The sequence below is a fragment of the Aythya ferina genome, assembly GCF_964211825.1.
Source record: "Aythya ferina genome assembly, chromosome: 8".
Lineage (NCBI taxonomy): Eukaryota > Metazoa > Chordata > Aves > Anseriformes > Anatidae > Aythya > Aythya ferina.
Genome location: NC_140304.1, coordinates 28,243,195 through 28,258,322, shown reverse-complemented (window position 1 = coordinate 28,258,322; position 15,128 = coordinate 28,243,195). Strand labels below are relative to the sequence as shown.

The window sequence follows — 15,128 nt, the reverse complement described above, 5'->3', positions numbered from 1 at the left end:
GGGCGCCGCCGCCGCCATTTTCTCGCCCCCCCCCCCGTGAGGGTCCCGCTGCGGCACCGCCTCGCCCGGCCACAACCGCGCTGCTGCGGGGCGTCCCCGCTGCCCGGTACCGGCAGCACCGGGCTCGGCCATCCCCTCCGCTCCCGGTCCCAGATGGGGGCCACCGACTGGTGCCGGAGCTCGGCGGGCGCTGCCCTCGTCCTGGCCACCTCCAGCGACCCGCAGCACCCCGCCGAGAACATGGCGGACGGGTGAGGGCGGCGAGAGGGGCCCTGAGGGGGGGTCCCCTGGCAGCGCGGTGCCTCTCCTAGCTGGAATATTTTCTGCCCCCACAACGCAAACTAAAATCTCCCCCAATAATAACGGCCTCGCATTCTTTATTTATTTAAAAAATTTCTTTTGAGGCTGCTATAAATAGTCCTGTGTGGTTTTCTTTTTCTCCACAGAAGTTCTGAAACGTTCTGGACGACGACAGGAATGTTCCCGCAGGAATTCATTATTGGTTTTCCTAAATGTGTAAAAATCAGCAAAGTCGCCATCCAGTGTTACTTGGGTAAGGCTTCGTGTATTGCAGTACGCAATACAGATCATTCAAAATGTATTCGCTTACATGCACGTTCTCTCAGTAGCCTCGTATGTTTAACTAGTCGCTTTTAACATGTTAATAAAGGTACAGCTTAGCAAAACACTTGTCTTGCATGTCCAAAGTTTTTCATAAATGTGTCAGAAAAAGATGGCCAATCTGCCCCAGCTGCAGTTGTTACTGCGTTCTCATAGCAACCTTGTATTGATCTTCTAGTTAACTTCTGTAGTACAGTGGTGGCTGATCTAATTTTATGGATAAAACCGCAATGCTTACTATTTTAATGATTTATTTTTAATACTGATTTTTATAATTGTGTATAGCAACTCTGAATTTTATTTTCTAAAATAAGGTGAGGGAAAATGTGAGGTGTAAGATCAAAAGCACTGTTACAAGGTGAGAGCATGGGTACAGGAGCTTGACTGTCAGCAGAGGCTGCACAACACAAAATGAAAACTTGTCCTTGTTTGTCCAGTCTGAAACAGGAGTGTGATGGTTTTATTGCAGTCCTAGTCCCTTAACTAGAGGAACAATGGATTAGTTAATACTGATGGTTTGTAGATGGAAAGTGATGCAATAAATATCATTTTAAATAAACTGCAAAATTTATGTTTATATTTTAAATGCTATGTATTTTAGTGCGGACCTTGAGGATTGAAAGAAGCATATCTAAAGACCCAGTAGATTTCGAACAGTGCGTTGAAAAAGGTGAGATTCTGAATCTGAAGTGGATGGGGTTTTGTGGGAGTGATATCGATCTGTGCATTTGCTGATTGACTTATTTCAAAGTTTTTGAATAACAAAGCTTTTGTTAGGCAAACCAGGAAGGATTCCAATTGACTTTTATTGTTATTATCCCAGCACGTATCTGAGAACAAGACTAGTCACATTGTCAGGCTTTGGTAGAGCCTTGTGACCTAGATTTCTTCTGATAATTTCAGTTAATATTGATTAGTTTTTTTAAATTTCACTGGAATCCCTGTTTTCCTGCAAAAATTCCTTGTAGTATTGTAGTACAGAGTAACTTTCACAGTAAAGCATTTACATTTTGACCACAGTTGCCTTAAAAATGCCAGTGGTGCACCTTCTGGGGGGAGCTATCACTTCTTGCATAAATGATACCAAATTTTTGGAGTTCCCCATTGATTTCTTTGGACATCAAGTGAGAATATGGGCATGCTGGAAATTAATAATGTTTCCTGGCATGTAGCCTGGTGCTATACAGTGCCATTTTCTCAACTTGAAAACTGCATTTTCAGATGGCTAATGGTACACAAATGCACCAGGAAACAATACATTTTTTTCTATTGTTAAATCTTAGTTTTACGCCTTTCACTAAGTTTGCATAGTGTGTAAAAAATTATGCTTGTAAAATTGATCTTAGATTTTATATAGGTTCTACTGAGACGTACAGATAAAACCATCCTTTTTATCATTGGTGCACTCTGGATTTTTTCAGTGAGTCATTTTAACTCCATGTCGAGTATTCAGGTCTGGCTTGATGATGATGTTATTAGATATTTGTTTAATAGACAAATTTAAATAAAGTTTATGAACACTGATGTTCTGATTAGCTGTTTGGAGATGTAAAATGATGTAGAACTGCTCGAGCCTACTTGTACAATCTTTTTTGTTCCAAAAATTAAAATCAGACTTACATAGTATAATAGAGTGCCATTTCCTGCATTATTATGTTGTTTTTAATGCCCCTTGGGTGATGTTTTATAAAGCAATGTAATGAATTATATTTTTACACTTGGATATTGTGAAGAGTATTTGTTCTCTTAATTAACCTTGTAAAGAACAATTTCTGTATGTTGTGTGACTTCCTGCTCCTTAAACTCCCATGAACTCTGACATCCAGTGAATTTTTTTCACAGCATTGTGCACTGTTACTCATTATTTGCTGAAAATATGTATTTTCTAGATTTGCAACACACAGAAGGACAGCTTCAGATGGAAGAATTTCCAGTGAGTATTTACAGGATACACCAGCAGTGCTTCATGGAACAGGTTGTCTAGGCTAACTGGGTGGAAACCATGAAAAATCAAAACATGTTTATTTATAATTATTGTTAACTCAACATTAGATTTGGGAATTCATAGATCAGGACATAAGACTCCACTTTCCTGCTGCTCCTCTGTAGATTGGGGTATGAAGTTGCACCTAACTACTGCTCTTGTGTGAAGGAGCTCCTTCCAGAAGAATGGTGGTCTTTCCTCCCTGAATTGTTGTGGTGAAGGCTGCAATCAATATTCAGGGGTGGGGAGGGACAACTGTTTTTAACTGGTCTCCTAAAGAATCTCTGAAGCTGGCTAAATTTTTTAGAACACCATGATTTATGTGTAATTTGGAAACAGACATAGGAACACAGGTTCTTCTAACAAACTTCTGCAAATAGTTTGATAGTTATGTTACTACAGAGACTAAAATTAGCTTTTTTTTTTTTTTTTTTTTTTTTTTTTGTCTTCTACAGCTTCCTGAATTCCCAGCCACTTACTTGCGGTTCATCATCAAGTCTGCCTTTGATCATTTTGTATCAGTGCACAGGGTGATGGCAGAGGGCATAGCAGAAAACACTTAAGTCCAGCTTAAATTTGTACCTTTTTTTTCCTTTTTGTATTATATTTTGATATCTGTATTGCAGGGAATATTTATTATTAAAACTTCGTATTAAAGTGCTTTTCAAAGATACAGATGCAGTGTGTATTCACCACTAGTTTAATGTATGTAATGCAGTTAATTGGTAAGCAACTGCATAGATACTTTTGCCAGGGGCTTGTGTAACATTAGTTTTATAAATACATAGCCAGAGTTCTGTTTGGACAGGAAATTGCAGAAATATATGGAAAGCAGGAACGCCTGTAGTGCATGACTGAGAAGTCTGCAGCTTCCACTCGGCTCAGCTTAGAGCGGACACCTCTGAAAAAAGTCAAGACATGTCCAGTTGGTTCATGAACAGAATTAAGAGTCTGTGCTTAGATGTCCTTAATTATAGTAACAGCTGTCTAGCTTTATAATCTGGAGTGTTATCAAGAATACTTAAACATAGCTAAGTCCATTTAAATCATTGTGTTTAGGTCAGGCTTTCTTAATTTATGAATTAAAACCCAGTTTCCTGTGAGATGTTTCCCTTGCACCCTGAGTTGAATGGAAGAAAATACGAAATACTTACATGGGAGGCATTACTTCTTACTCTCAAAGAAGTTATTCAAAAGTTCTAAAACTGGAAACCTCATTAACTCAAAAGAAACTGTGCAAGAATAATAGGATGTGTATAAACGTCTACTAATGCTTATAAATAACCGGAGGGGAAAAACAAGCTGGAGCCATACAATGCTCTGATAGTTTTTTAATAATTGCAGATCAATCCTTTGTTTCTATAAATATTTTCTAAAATCAGGTCACAGCTGTCTGCGCTTTAAGCTATGACTGTCATAACAAATATTAATAGAAACAAATGTTAATAGAGATTGTCTTATTCAGAAGCCTTCTGAAGTCTGTGGAAGTGAACGTTTAAGAAAATTGGATGTGTACAAGAGAGAGAGAAACTTATTAATGTGAAATTGGTTGTTTTGCATGCCAGTTGACTTTTGCAAATATCACCACCCCTGAGGTTTATCCTGTATGGTATTCCTTAGGAATGTAAATGTCGATATCCAATCCTAATAGCTCAGCTACTGTTTGTTACTGCTGCTGGTATAAGTGCAGTAAGACACTACAATGTGATAGATGAGGTTGTAGCGATGAAACCTGGAAACCTCCAGACAAATAAATGATGAACCACACTGTAAATGCTCTTTAGATGCATGTGTTATTCCCTGTCTAGGTGTTCTCTTATTTGTATTTTTTTTTAACAGTTTTGTCCATGAAAACTTATTCATTGAGCTTTTTTTTATCCAGCTAGTCTTTACTCTGAAGTCCTCTTCTTTCTTTTTCTATTTCAGTTTTTCCAGGATGGCGCGTATTTCCTGGGGGTGATAGTTCCAAGGCCCCACTCCTCCCTGCAAAGGCAATAAAATTATACAGTAATGCTCAAATACACAGAGCAGAAGTCCTTTAGAGCACAGCAGTTAAATCAGAGCTGTGGGTAGGTGTACTTGGGTTTCTTTTGCTTGGCAGCTGTCGCATAGGAGGTGGTATGCGCACAGGTCACACCCTGCTGTGTAGCTGGGGCAGGGCCAATGCTGGGATCCTGGAGCTGGGGAGTGTTCCTGGATCTCACAGCTTAGACGTAGCTAGGTTTTCTAATGAGCCGTGGGATAAATATTTGAGCAGGACTGAGGTGTACATCAAATATGTACACTGCAAAGGCCCAGACTGGTTTTACTGCAAGGCCTTTTCTTTTTTTCCACAGTTAAAGTGCATTGTGTAATTAGCAACTATGAAATAGAATGAAATACTTGCATAAAATACAAAACATTCTTATTTTAAAAGTTGAGAATCTAAATGTATTGTGCCCATTATTGTTGGTGGGTTTTACCTTGTAGATAACCTTCCCCTCTTGAAGCAGATACAGTCTTTCTGGCAGTGCAGCATATTTTGAACTGCTGAGGTTTTCCATAGTGTCTAAAACCACTGGACATAAAGGATTATTTTTCTGAAGAAATTGTGCTGCAATTTTTCGATCTTCAAGGCTTCTGTGATTGTTAATAACGATATTGTTTTTAAAAGCCCATCCATCTGGAACAAATGAGAAAGGTGTTTAGCAAGGAAGATGTGGAATAGACATTGGGGTGGAGATATCCTGTGTGTCACGTACCAAAACTGTGTTAAAAGAATAATGCAATTCACTTCTAACACCAAAACTTGCCATGAAATTAAGGTCCCCTTCAGAGTAGGAGAACACTACAGCTTTGCAGATAAGTAATCACGTGTCTTTGTTTGTTTCCCTACTTTAATTTGAACAAACTGCATTTCTTCCTTGCCCTGGATTCAGAAATACTTGATGTATTTTAGCTGAAATTTTCCCACGTAAATCAAGCCTGGAAAGATACCAGGTGTGGGAGATGCATCCCATCCAGATAAAGTTTGCCAAAATGATTGGTGCAGAGAAGGAGATTTTTAAATTATAAGCTGATTATCAGCTGTTACCTGTTCATTTAGCAGTCTCAGCAATAGTGTTGTTCATTCAGCTTGATTCTACTCATTAAGCCTATAAAATTAATTTTAGATCTGATAACTGAAATATGCAAGAGAGAAGGCCCTTCCTTGTTTTTTAGAAATATGCAAATTAACATTTGCATATAACTTCCTAGGAAAGAGGAAACAAAAGATTTTGGTGGCTTGGCTGTCTGTTTCTCAAGAGCTCTAAGTGATGCAGTGTTAGAAAACTTGAAAACTGTAAACGTTGCCTTTTAGAAAACCACCTTAACCCTGGGATAAAAATCTCTGCCAGCATGTTACTTAGTCCAGTGTAGATAAAAGAGTGTGTGCAGTTTGTTTGCTATTTTTTAATTAAAGTCTGCATCCTGTTCTTGACACATTAAAAATGATTTACAAAAACTACACTGTTTTGTTTTTAAAACACATAACACATGCTGCCATTGCACACTTAACCTTTGTTCTATGAAAGGCTCTTTTCATTTTTGTTCATATTTTTCAAGAGGAGCTCTGCTACAACTGGGAGGAAGTTTTGCACAGATTTAACTATGTGCTTCCCTTCACAGAGATAAGCATCTTCAACAGGAGTATTTCAGTGTGAAGTCAGATGTGTGAGTAAAATCGTTGGAGAATCAGGGATGCAAACTGGTGCCTAGATTTGGTGTGGCCGCTTTTGATTTTAGGAAGATTTCTTTGCTGTTTGTAGTTAACTCCTTTGCTAAAATGTTTTTCTAACAGGAATGATGCATATCTGAAGTTAGGGTAGGCATTAATATGTTTGTACTGCACCTGCTGCGTGAGCTTCTTCAATGTAGATGATAAGGAAATCTGCTATCGAGCTGAAATCTTTGACGAGCTTGTTGAACTCATCAAATTTTAACATAAATGAAGGTCAGGTGCAACTTCCAAAATTCAGGATTAAAGGCCGGTTACCTAGGAGAAAACCAGGGGACACTGTGGTTAAGTTGGTGGTGGGAGAGAGGCAGCAGAACGAATGTATCACCAAGTTTCTATGCAAAACAAGCACCGAGATGCTTTCTGTCCCTTAGCCTGGCACTGACCAGTGCAGGATCCAACAGTGAGCTTAACCAAGGAGGGGCCTTCCTGCGCAAAGCCCAGTGAAGACAGAAGGTACCCAACAGATACACATCTTGTGCCTTCCCCATGACAACCACTTCTCAAGTCACCAGCATTTTGGGATAGCAAGCTGCTCTAAAATGGATATACAGCATGTAGAGCCTGGCAGCCTCCCCAGGATCTTTCATGCTAAGGACTTTGAAAACTATTTAGCATGATCGTTTGCAAGGTTTCTCAACAGACAGTGATTCAGAGATGGACATCTAAGCACAGATTCCTAATTCTGTTGACTCAACTGGATGTCTTGACTTTTTTCAGAGGTGTCAGCTCTAGCTGAGCCGAGTGGAAGCTGCAGACTTCTCAGTCATGCACCACAGGCGTTCCTGCTTTCAATGGATTTCTGCAATTTCCTGTCCAAACAGAACTTTGGTTATGCCTTTATTAAACTAACGTTACACAAGCCCCTGGCAAAAGTATCTGTGCAGTTGCTTACAGATTAACACAGGGTGTACCCATGTGTTTGCATCTGCATTATCGATTGCAAGGCCTCAGTTTAATAGAACTTACAGGATTTTTAGTCCATGGCCATGCTACATTATCTCAAGCATGTTCAAGATCTTCATTCTGGCTGGGCTTAGCTTCAAGAAAGTGCTGCCAGCATATTTTGCATCTTAAAGAATCTAATAGCAGGGGTACCTTTCTGTAGATACTGTGTACCTTGAATTGTGCAACCCTATTTTATATATAAATAAAGAGAGAGAAGGATTTAGTGCCTCCCATGGGGACAGACGCTGCTGCTTAATGATTAATTCCACGTTCTGCAGAGATCTCGGTGGGAGGCAGTGGACAAAGTACAAAGCAACTTCTTTTTCTTCTGCCTCATTTCTAGCTGCTTTAAATCTGCAAAAACACTGTGTGCTTTCTAGTTTCTAGGATCTATTCTGGCTTTCGGAGCTGGCATGGGACTTTGTGTATGTACAGGGAATGGCAGCCAATGGTCGTGACTCACTGCACCCGGTTCTGACTCTGGATCTTCTCCCCCTAAAACAAATTATCACTTTTGCTGTCAAAAGGAGCCATTTCCAGACAGAGCCAACTTTTGCAAGAGGTTCACAAGCGTACTGGCGTGCAGGGATGTTGTATCCAGGACAATAAGCAGGTTATTTTAGAAAATCAAGAGGCAGGCAGCTGGCGTGAGTGCACAACACAGCAGAGCAGGCTGGCGGCGTTCATTTGATGGGAAAGATGCAGCACGTTCCCTGATTGTCCCTGTCCCCTCGCAGCCTCTTGTCCTCACCAACCATTTTATCACACCCAAAGCATTGCAAGGATGTTGACTGACCTCGCATGAAGTCGAAGAGGTGCCGGACGTCCCCCTGGGATGTCACCACTGGCGTGTTGGGAGCAGGCCGTCCCTCGTAGGCTTCGTCCTCCAGCCTCTTCCACTTCACCTTGAGCACAAAGAGTAAATACTGGAAGCTGAAAAAGGTCGGGCCCCAGTTCTCGTAGCTGAACTTGGGGTTCTGGTTCATTCTGCTCTTCTCGCCTTGTTTTAGGATGTGCCTTTTCATGGCGTTGGGGAACAGCACCATCAGCGTTTTGCCGACCACAACGCTCACGGTGACGTGCAGAAGAATGAGGGCTTTCTGTAGCAGCAGCCTGACGCTCCGCATCGTGCTGCAGGTGAGGGCTTCCGATGGGAACGCAGCGAGGCAGCAGGGGCAAAGGTAGCGAGGTGGGGAGGAAAGGCGTTCACGTGGCCCGAGGCATTTTGGCCCAATTTCTGCCTGGCCTGGCCCCCCTTCACCTCCCTGTGGACTCCACATGTCTGGGAGCGAGGAACCTGCCCGTGGAGCTCCTCTGCCTGCACCAGGGCAGGGCTCTAACATGGACTGCACAGCTGCAAGGCTTGTTCAGGGAAATTGGGTGTGTTAGAAACGAGCGGGGCCGCTTTGGGATGTTCTCACAGATTATAAACAAAAATTAGGGGAATGGTGCCCCAGGGCTGGGCCTGTCAGCGCTGAGGCACTTCAACCTATGCCTTCAGGTTCGGGAGCCACCCATGTCCATGGTGGGGGCCTTGGGGGTGATGTGGCCGATGGCACTGGGGTAGCGTGGTGTGTGCTGTGCTGCCGTGCACCGGGACCCGTCACGCAGGCGGGGAGGACACCCAGAAAAGTGTATATATATATATATATATATATATACACACATATATATGTATATAAATGCATACATATACATATATGTATACATATATTTTATAAAAAAATATTTTTATTGTATAAAAATGTATATATACATATATGTGTACATATATTTTATATATATACACACATTTTATATGTGTCCATATTTTATATGGACACATATGTATATATACATTTTACATACATATATATGTATAAACATATATTTTACCATATATTTATCTATACATATATGTATATGTATAGATATGAAAAGTATTTTATGTATATTTGTTTGTATTTTATATACATGTATTTTATATACATTTATTTGTATGTGTGTATATTTATTTAAAATAGAGACACAAAATACACATGTATTTTGTATATGATATATGTAATAATGTATTTTACCCACATAATACTTTAAAATACATATATATTACCATATATATTTATATATAAAATACACACTGCATTTGTATTTGCAAAATGCAGACTATATTTTATATATAAGCATATAAAAATCGGTATTGTATCCATTTAAATACCCATATATTACTGTGTATGTTGACACACGGGGCATTACACCTACACAAGCACGTTAAGCTGTGTGTATATACCCGTAAGACGCCCGCCAGCAGGCACTTTTTATGTCCCACCCCATAACCCCACGTTTCCAGCCCCCAGCCCCGCCTCCCACCCGCCCCTCGGGGCAGGGCCGCGGGCCCTTTAACGGCGCGGGCGGAGCCGGAACAGGAAGCGCCGCGGCGCCTCCGATTGGCCGCCGCCCCGCGCTACGCCGCGAGCCTCCTCCGGAGCGCGAGGGGCGGGGGAGGAGAGGCGAGCAGCGCGGCCGCCCATTGGCCGGCGGGGCGCGGCGTGCGCGGCCCCTTTAAGCGCTCAGAGCGGCGGCGGCTCGGCGGGGGCTGCATGGCGGCGGCGGACGGGCTCCAGTTCCCAGGTGAGGGGCGGCGGGAGCCCAACCCGCGGCCTGGGGAGCGGGGCCGGGCCGGGTGGGGCCGGGCGGGGGCAGCCTCTCACCGCCCTGCCCGGCCCGCGCTGTGCTTGCTCGCAGAGTTCGCCGACGCGGCCAGCCTGCTGGCGGCCAACCCCGACGCCACCACCATCAGCATCGAGGAGCCCGCCGACGGCACCAAGAGCCAGCGCGGCCGGCAGCAGGAGCCCGGCAGGGAGGAGGACGACGAGCTGCTGGGCACCGATGACTCGGATAAAACGGAGGTGAGGGCTGAGCGTGTCCGGAGGGGTTTGTGCCGGGTGATTTAAAGCCCTGCTGCCTTACGTGCCTGGGCTCTTCAGCTGTCGCAGCCTCTCCTATCCATTTATCCATGGATAAATCGCGGTGATTTGAGCCAAGCAGATGTGCCCACCTGCTGGCACAGCAGCAGCTGAAAGCCCTGCGCGGTGTCTCTGTCAGTTCTGGGGGTGGTGGCTCCGCCAGGAGAGCAGGAAGCTTTGAAACGCCCAGGGTTTGTCTGAAGGCTCCGTTAGTACAGCTGTCAGTCAGGGAGCTTGTGACACGGAAGGAGGCCTGTGCTATAAATGATGTCATTTGCGGACGTTTAACTACTGTGTAAGCAAACCACGAATGCATAAATTGCGTGCTTGTAACGTTTTCCACGTTTCTTTTTTGCACCATGAAGCTGCTTGCGGGACAGAAGAAAAGTGCCCCGTTCTGGACGTTTGAGTACTACCAGACATTCTTCGATGTGGACACTTACCAGGTTAATGCTCCTCGTCAGAGGAGGAGAACTGTTATCTGAGTCATGCCTTATCCAGACACTGAGGATTTTTCGTTTTTCCATGTTTCCAATCAGACAAATCTGTGTGTTTTCATAGGTCCTGGACCGAATCAAGGGTTCTGTTTTTCCAGTACCAGGGAGGAACTTTGTAAGGCTGTATATCCGCAGCAATCCCGACCTCTATGGTAGGTATGGGGTGTGAGGCATTCTCTTCTGCACTAAGCATTCAGAGTTGTATTGTTTTACAATTATCCTGCCTTATTTTCTTACTGAACTTGTGTTTCCTTTTAAGGTCCCTTTTGGATATGCACCACGCTTGTCTTTGCCATTGCTGTCAGTGGCAATCTCTCAAACTTCTTCATCCATCTGGGCAAGCCGACGTACCACTATGTGCCCGAGTTCAGAAAAGGTTTGTAAGTACAGTCCTGAGGGTTTTTTGTGTGTTTGCTTGTTTGTTTTAATGTGCTAGTGCAGTGATGTGAAAAACAGGCCATAGCTTTGACTTACTGCTTTCTTTAAATTTTTAGACATGTTAAAGAAGTCCTTAAAGTGGGCTGTAACTGGCAGACCCCCCCTCCTGGGAAGCATAAAGTAGCTGCAAAGTAAAGTTTTAGCAGAGCAGCCAGGAATAATTAGAATAGTTATTTTTCTAGCTTTAGTGCGTGTGTCCAGCAGTGGCAACTGTGGTGCTTTTGTAGATGCCTTCGTGGGCCCGTGGACACCCAGGAGCCTGCAGGCCTCAGAAAGGAAATGACTGAGTTGGGTTTTTACTCACATCACCTATCGAGGGCTGGAAGTGGTTACTTTCTGGAAGACTGAGCACTAAGCCCAACTGATACGTGCTCCAGTGAAGTCAGACTCAGAAGCCAATTACATTTGCCTGTTCTTATAGCTTGAAGGAGACTGCTGTCCCTGCAGAACATAGATGTCTGCTGGGAAACTACTTGAGTAGATTTGACACTCGTGGCCGTGTTCTCTCAATTTTTTTTTTTTAGCAAAATTTAGCATTGAGGGCATGAACCTGCAGCATGTCTGCATTCTGCTCTCACTTTTCAGTATCTGTCAGTAGCTGAATTTCAACTTCTAAGAAAGATTTTCTTTCCTATGTGGCTCTTCTTTTCACACTGAAAATGATAGCATTTTACACCCAAGTATAATAAATAAATTGAAAATGACAATAGAACAGTTTCTGAACTCTTTACTTCTAAAATAATTTGAAATGCTGGCAAAATAGTTGGTATGAAGTGGTTATAAATGCAGAATTCTCAATTTATTAATAAATTTATGCTTTACCTTTTGAAAGTAATTTCAAAAGCAGCTTTCTAGTTTTCATGCTGGATGCTTCATACGTTTGATTCTGGCTTGTATTCTAATACAATGTTAAATCTTTTGACATGTTTCCAGTGTCCATAGCAGCAACAACAATTTTTGCATACGCTTGGCTTGTTCCCCTTGCTCTCTGGGGATTTCTGATGTGGAGGAACAGTAAAGTTATGAACATCGTCTCGTACTCATTCCTGGAGATAGTGTGTGTATATGGCTACTCCCTCTTCGTTTATATCCCCACAGCGGTACGTATGGCCTAAGGAGCGTGTCCCTACATTACATGCCCTGAAAAAACGTCCTGGTTTAAAAACAGGGCTATTTCTTACAAGATTGTTCATATTAGTCAAAGTCTTGGAGAATGGACAAATTTTGCTCATCTTGCTTGGCTAAAACAAAGCTTTTTGTTCAAGCTTGTCTAGCATCAAGTGGTCCCAAAAAGTCTGGGGCAGGTCATTTCCCCAGAGGCAGCAAATACAAGTAAGGGATAACTCAGGGGATGTGAACTTGTCATGCCTGCCAGTAAAGCTTCTTGCTTCTGTGGCTGCTATTAGCATTGTTCATTCCTCAAATAAAGCTTGAGTTAATTTGTGCACAAATTGTCTGGACGTGGTGAAATGTCAGAGAACAATGCACTCAATAAATGAATCATTGTTTCACACAGTCTATTTGACGGTTGTTTTCCTCCCTTGCAGATTTTATGGATTATTCCACAAAAAGTGGTGCGCTGGGTCCTGGTGATGTTCTCCCTATGCCTTTCGGGGTCTGTTTTGGTGATGACCTTCTGGCCTGCTGTCAGAGATGACAACCGGAGGATTGCACTGGCAACTGTGGGGGCCATTATTCTGCTCCACGCCCTGCTGTCCGTCGGCTGTTTGGTATAGCACTGCCTTTCCTCTTTAGCCTGCTATTACCTGGGGCTTGCAGCATGGTACGGTGCAGGGAGGGAGGGGCTGGCTCGTTGCTAGAAAGTCTTTTTTAATCAAGAAACAAGAAGTACCTTTGAAAAGGCTCCAAAGGAAAATCTCTCATTATTTCAAAAATGTATGCCAATCCGACTGACAGTGCCAATAACAAACAATAATGAAGATAGCTTTAAAACACAATTACTCACAGAACAGAATTTTTATCTGGAATTCATTGTAGTGTCAGCAAAGCATTAATCTTTGTTGTATCCAGTGACAGCGTATTCCAACAAATACTATGCTTAGTTAATCCTTTAAAATGATTAAATGCTCAGTTTATAGTGTGTGCTTATGAGTTTAATATATAAAAATACAAACTTGCCAGAACTTAGTAAATCAACATTTTGAAAGCAGAAGACCATGATGCTACTGAAATGCATAATGTCAAGGACTTAAATGATGTTTTGTCTCCTTGTTGCGCTAAGCGGAATGATACGGTACTGGCTTTAGTTCTGACCCCACTTCAGTTTCCAGAATAGATAAATTTGCTCAGCATGCAGGAAGAGGGCAAAACACAGGAGTCAGCTGGGAGTTCCTGTTCCTATAGGAGCTTCAGGCTATAGAAGCCTGGAGCTTCATCTGTTAATCAGCAAACAGTCAAGTAAATTTCTGCAGTCCTGTCTCTTCCAGTACAGATCATTTCAAAGGCCTTGAGAAGCTAAGTGCTGGCTGCTGTTACATTTAAAAGTCCTGTTTCGAGTACTATTTTGAATATTTCTAATCTGATAAAAACACTTAGAAACAATTGAAGTCTTTTGTTTCAGTGCTGTGTTAGCACCCCATGAACAGTGGATGTGGAAAGTGTGAACGGGGGTTGGTGAGGCAGCACTGTGTTTCCTTCTAAATGGTCTTTTTTTTTTCCTCTCTTCAATAACTTAGGCTTACTTCTTTGATGCCCCTGAAGTGGATTTTTCTGCACCTATTGTCCCTGCTCACAACGGAACAACACTAATAAAAGCTCAGTAAATAAGGTAAGGTTCAAATCTCAGATTTCTTCTGTAACCACTTGAAAACATTATCCTCTGGTTAGGGACACAGATATTTTGAAACTCTTTCCAGAAAAGGGTTTAACAGCTGGATTCTGCCAAATGGCGTCCACATATAAATAACATTTATTAGCTTTTCTTCCTGTTGTAATGTTAAAATATAGCCATAAAAATGTGAAAGACTGAGGAACAATGACAAATTACCTTTCTTTTATTTAAGACTTACTCTTGACAAAGAAATGTTTAAATAACATGTATTTAGATAATGTACTCTATCCCTCAGGTCACTTCAACAGCGGCCTTTAGTCCTTTCTAATAAGTATTTATTAGAATTTAATTCTGGAGGTCAAACTTAAGCAAAAATCAATTATATTTGCGTTCCCCTTTGCTTTTAATGCTGGAAGGAAGCAGTGTTTCCCCCGTGGTGTCTGTGACGTGGTATTTTGGAGCAGCAGCTGCGTGTACAGGGACATGGGTGTGCTCTCTGCGCAGGGCTGACGCTGTGGCTGAGCCGTACACCCGGTCTGCATTCTGCATTCCTCCCGTGGCGTGGTTTCAGCCTCAGCTCCCTGCTGGCCGGGCACGCTGCCGGAGGGAGGCGAATCCCAAATCCCATGGGATGGAGGCGATGACGGGGAGCGAGTCCAGGAGACAAGCCACGGCCAGGCCTCCGCGAGCACACCATCCAGAAGCATATATGTGAAAAACCAGAGTATTCCCTAAGTAGAAGTTATGTTAGATTTAAATAAATATCTATGCCAGACAAAAATGATCATTAAAAGCCGTGACACGATTTTATTTGCGTGGGTCAGTGTGAGAATCTTTCCTCCTGCGTGCCAACTTCCTCTTTCTGTGTACCTATAGGGACACAAAAATACCGGTTTTGACACGTGTTACTGTCAAAAATGTTTTAAAAAACTTAAAATTCTGAAAAAGGGGCTGGTTTGGGTCGGCGGGCACCTCAGACTCCCCACAGGTGCCCCTCCCCCCCCCGGGGTCTTTCCCCGCCTCAGGCGGAGCCCGCCCCGCCCCCTACCCCTCCGGCGCGCGGTGCATGCTGGGCCTTGTAGTCCTCCCCGCCCCCTCTCCCCCTTACACCTGGGCGCGCTCCCCCCCTAGCGGCCGCCTTCCCGCTCAT

At 43.0% G+C, this 15,128-nt stretch overlaps 3 protein-coding genes across 5 annotated transcripts; 2 read left to right on the top strand and 1 right to left on the bottom strand.

Annotated features, from left to right (window-relative positions):
- Positions 1 to 16: 16 nt before the first annotated feature.
- Positions 17 to 4,379, top strand: IFT25 (intraflagellar transport 25). The gene is made up of 5 exons (XM_084528460.1): positions 17 to 251; positions 447 to 553; positions 1,223 to 1,291; positions 2,511 to 2,554; positions 3,061 to 4,379. Exons 1-5 carry the CDS (start codon positions 154 to 156, stop codon positions 3,166 to 3,168), a joined length of 426 nt encoding a protein of 141 aa, XP_084384586.1. The 5' UTR covers positions 17 to 153; the 3' UTR covers positions 3,169 to 4,379.
- DIO1 (iodothyronine deiodinase 1) lies at positions 3,896 to 8,768 on the bottom strand. 2 transcript variants are annotated; one of them, XM_084528459.1, is made up of 4 exons: positions 8,107 to 8,764; positions 6,477 to 6,620; positions 5,068 to 5,267; positions 3,896 to 4,588 (listed from the first exon to the last, which is right to left on the bottom strand). In XM_084528459.1, the coding sequence occupies exons 1-4, from the start codon at positions 8,651 to 8,653 to the stop codon at positions 4,523 to 4,525; spliced, it is 957 nt and encodes a 318-aa protein (XP_084384585.1). In that variant the 5' UTR covers positions 8,654 to 8,764; the 3' UTR covers positions 3,896 to 4,522. The 2 variants fall into 2 exon arrangements, with proteins under 2 accessions (XP_084384585.1, XP_084384584.1); XM_084528458.1 differs by lacking the exon at positions 3,896 to 4,588 and having other exon boundaries at positions 4,831 to 5,267; positions 8,107 to 8,768.
- A 1,014-nt stretch (positions 8,769 to 9,782) lies between these two features.
- Positions 9,783 to 14,788, top strand: YIPF1 (Yip1 domain family member 1). Of its 2 annotated transcripts, none has more exons than XM_084528453.1 (9): positions 9,783 to 9,917; positions 10,032 to 10,195; positions 10,618 to 10,698; positions 10,814 to 10,901; positions 11,009 to 11,125; positions 12,121 to 12,287; positions 12,735 to 12,917; positions 13,884 to 13,975; positions 14,483 to 14,788. In XM_084528453.1, the coding sequence occupies exons 1-8, from the start codon at positions 9,887 to 9,889 to the stop codon at positions 13,968 to 13,970; spliced, it is 918 nt and encodes a 305-aa protein (XP_084384579.1). In that variant the 5' UTR covers positions 9,783 to 9,886; the 3' UTR covers positions 13,971 to 13,975; positions 14,483 to 14,788. The 2 variants fall into 2 exon arrangements, with proteins under 2 accessions (XP_084384579.1, XP_084384578.1); XM_084528452.1 differs by having other exon boundaries at positions 9,784 to 9,917; positions 14,395 to 14,788.
- Positions 14,789 to 15,128: the final 340 nt, after the last annotated feature.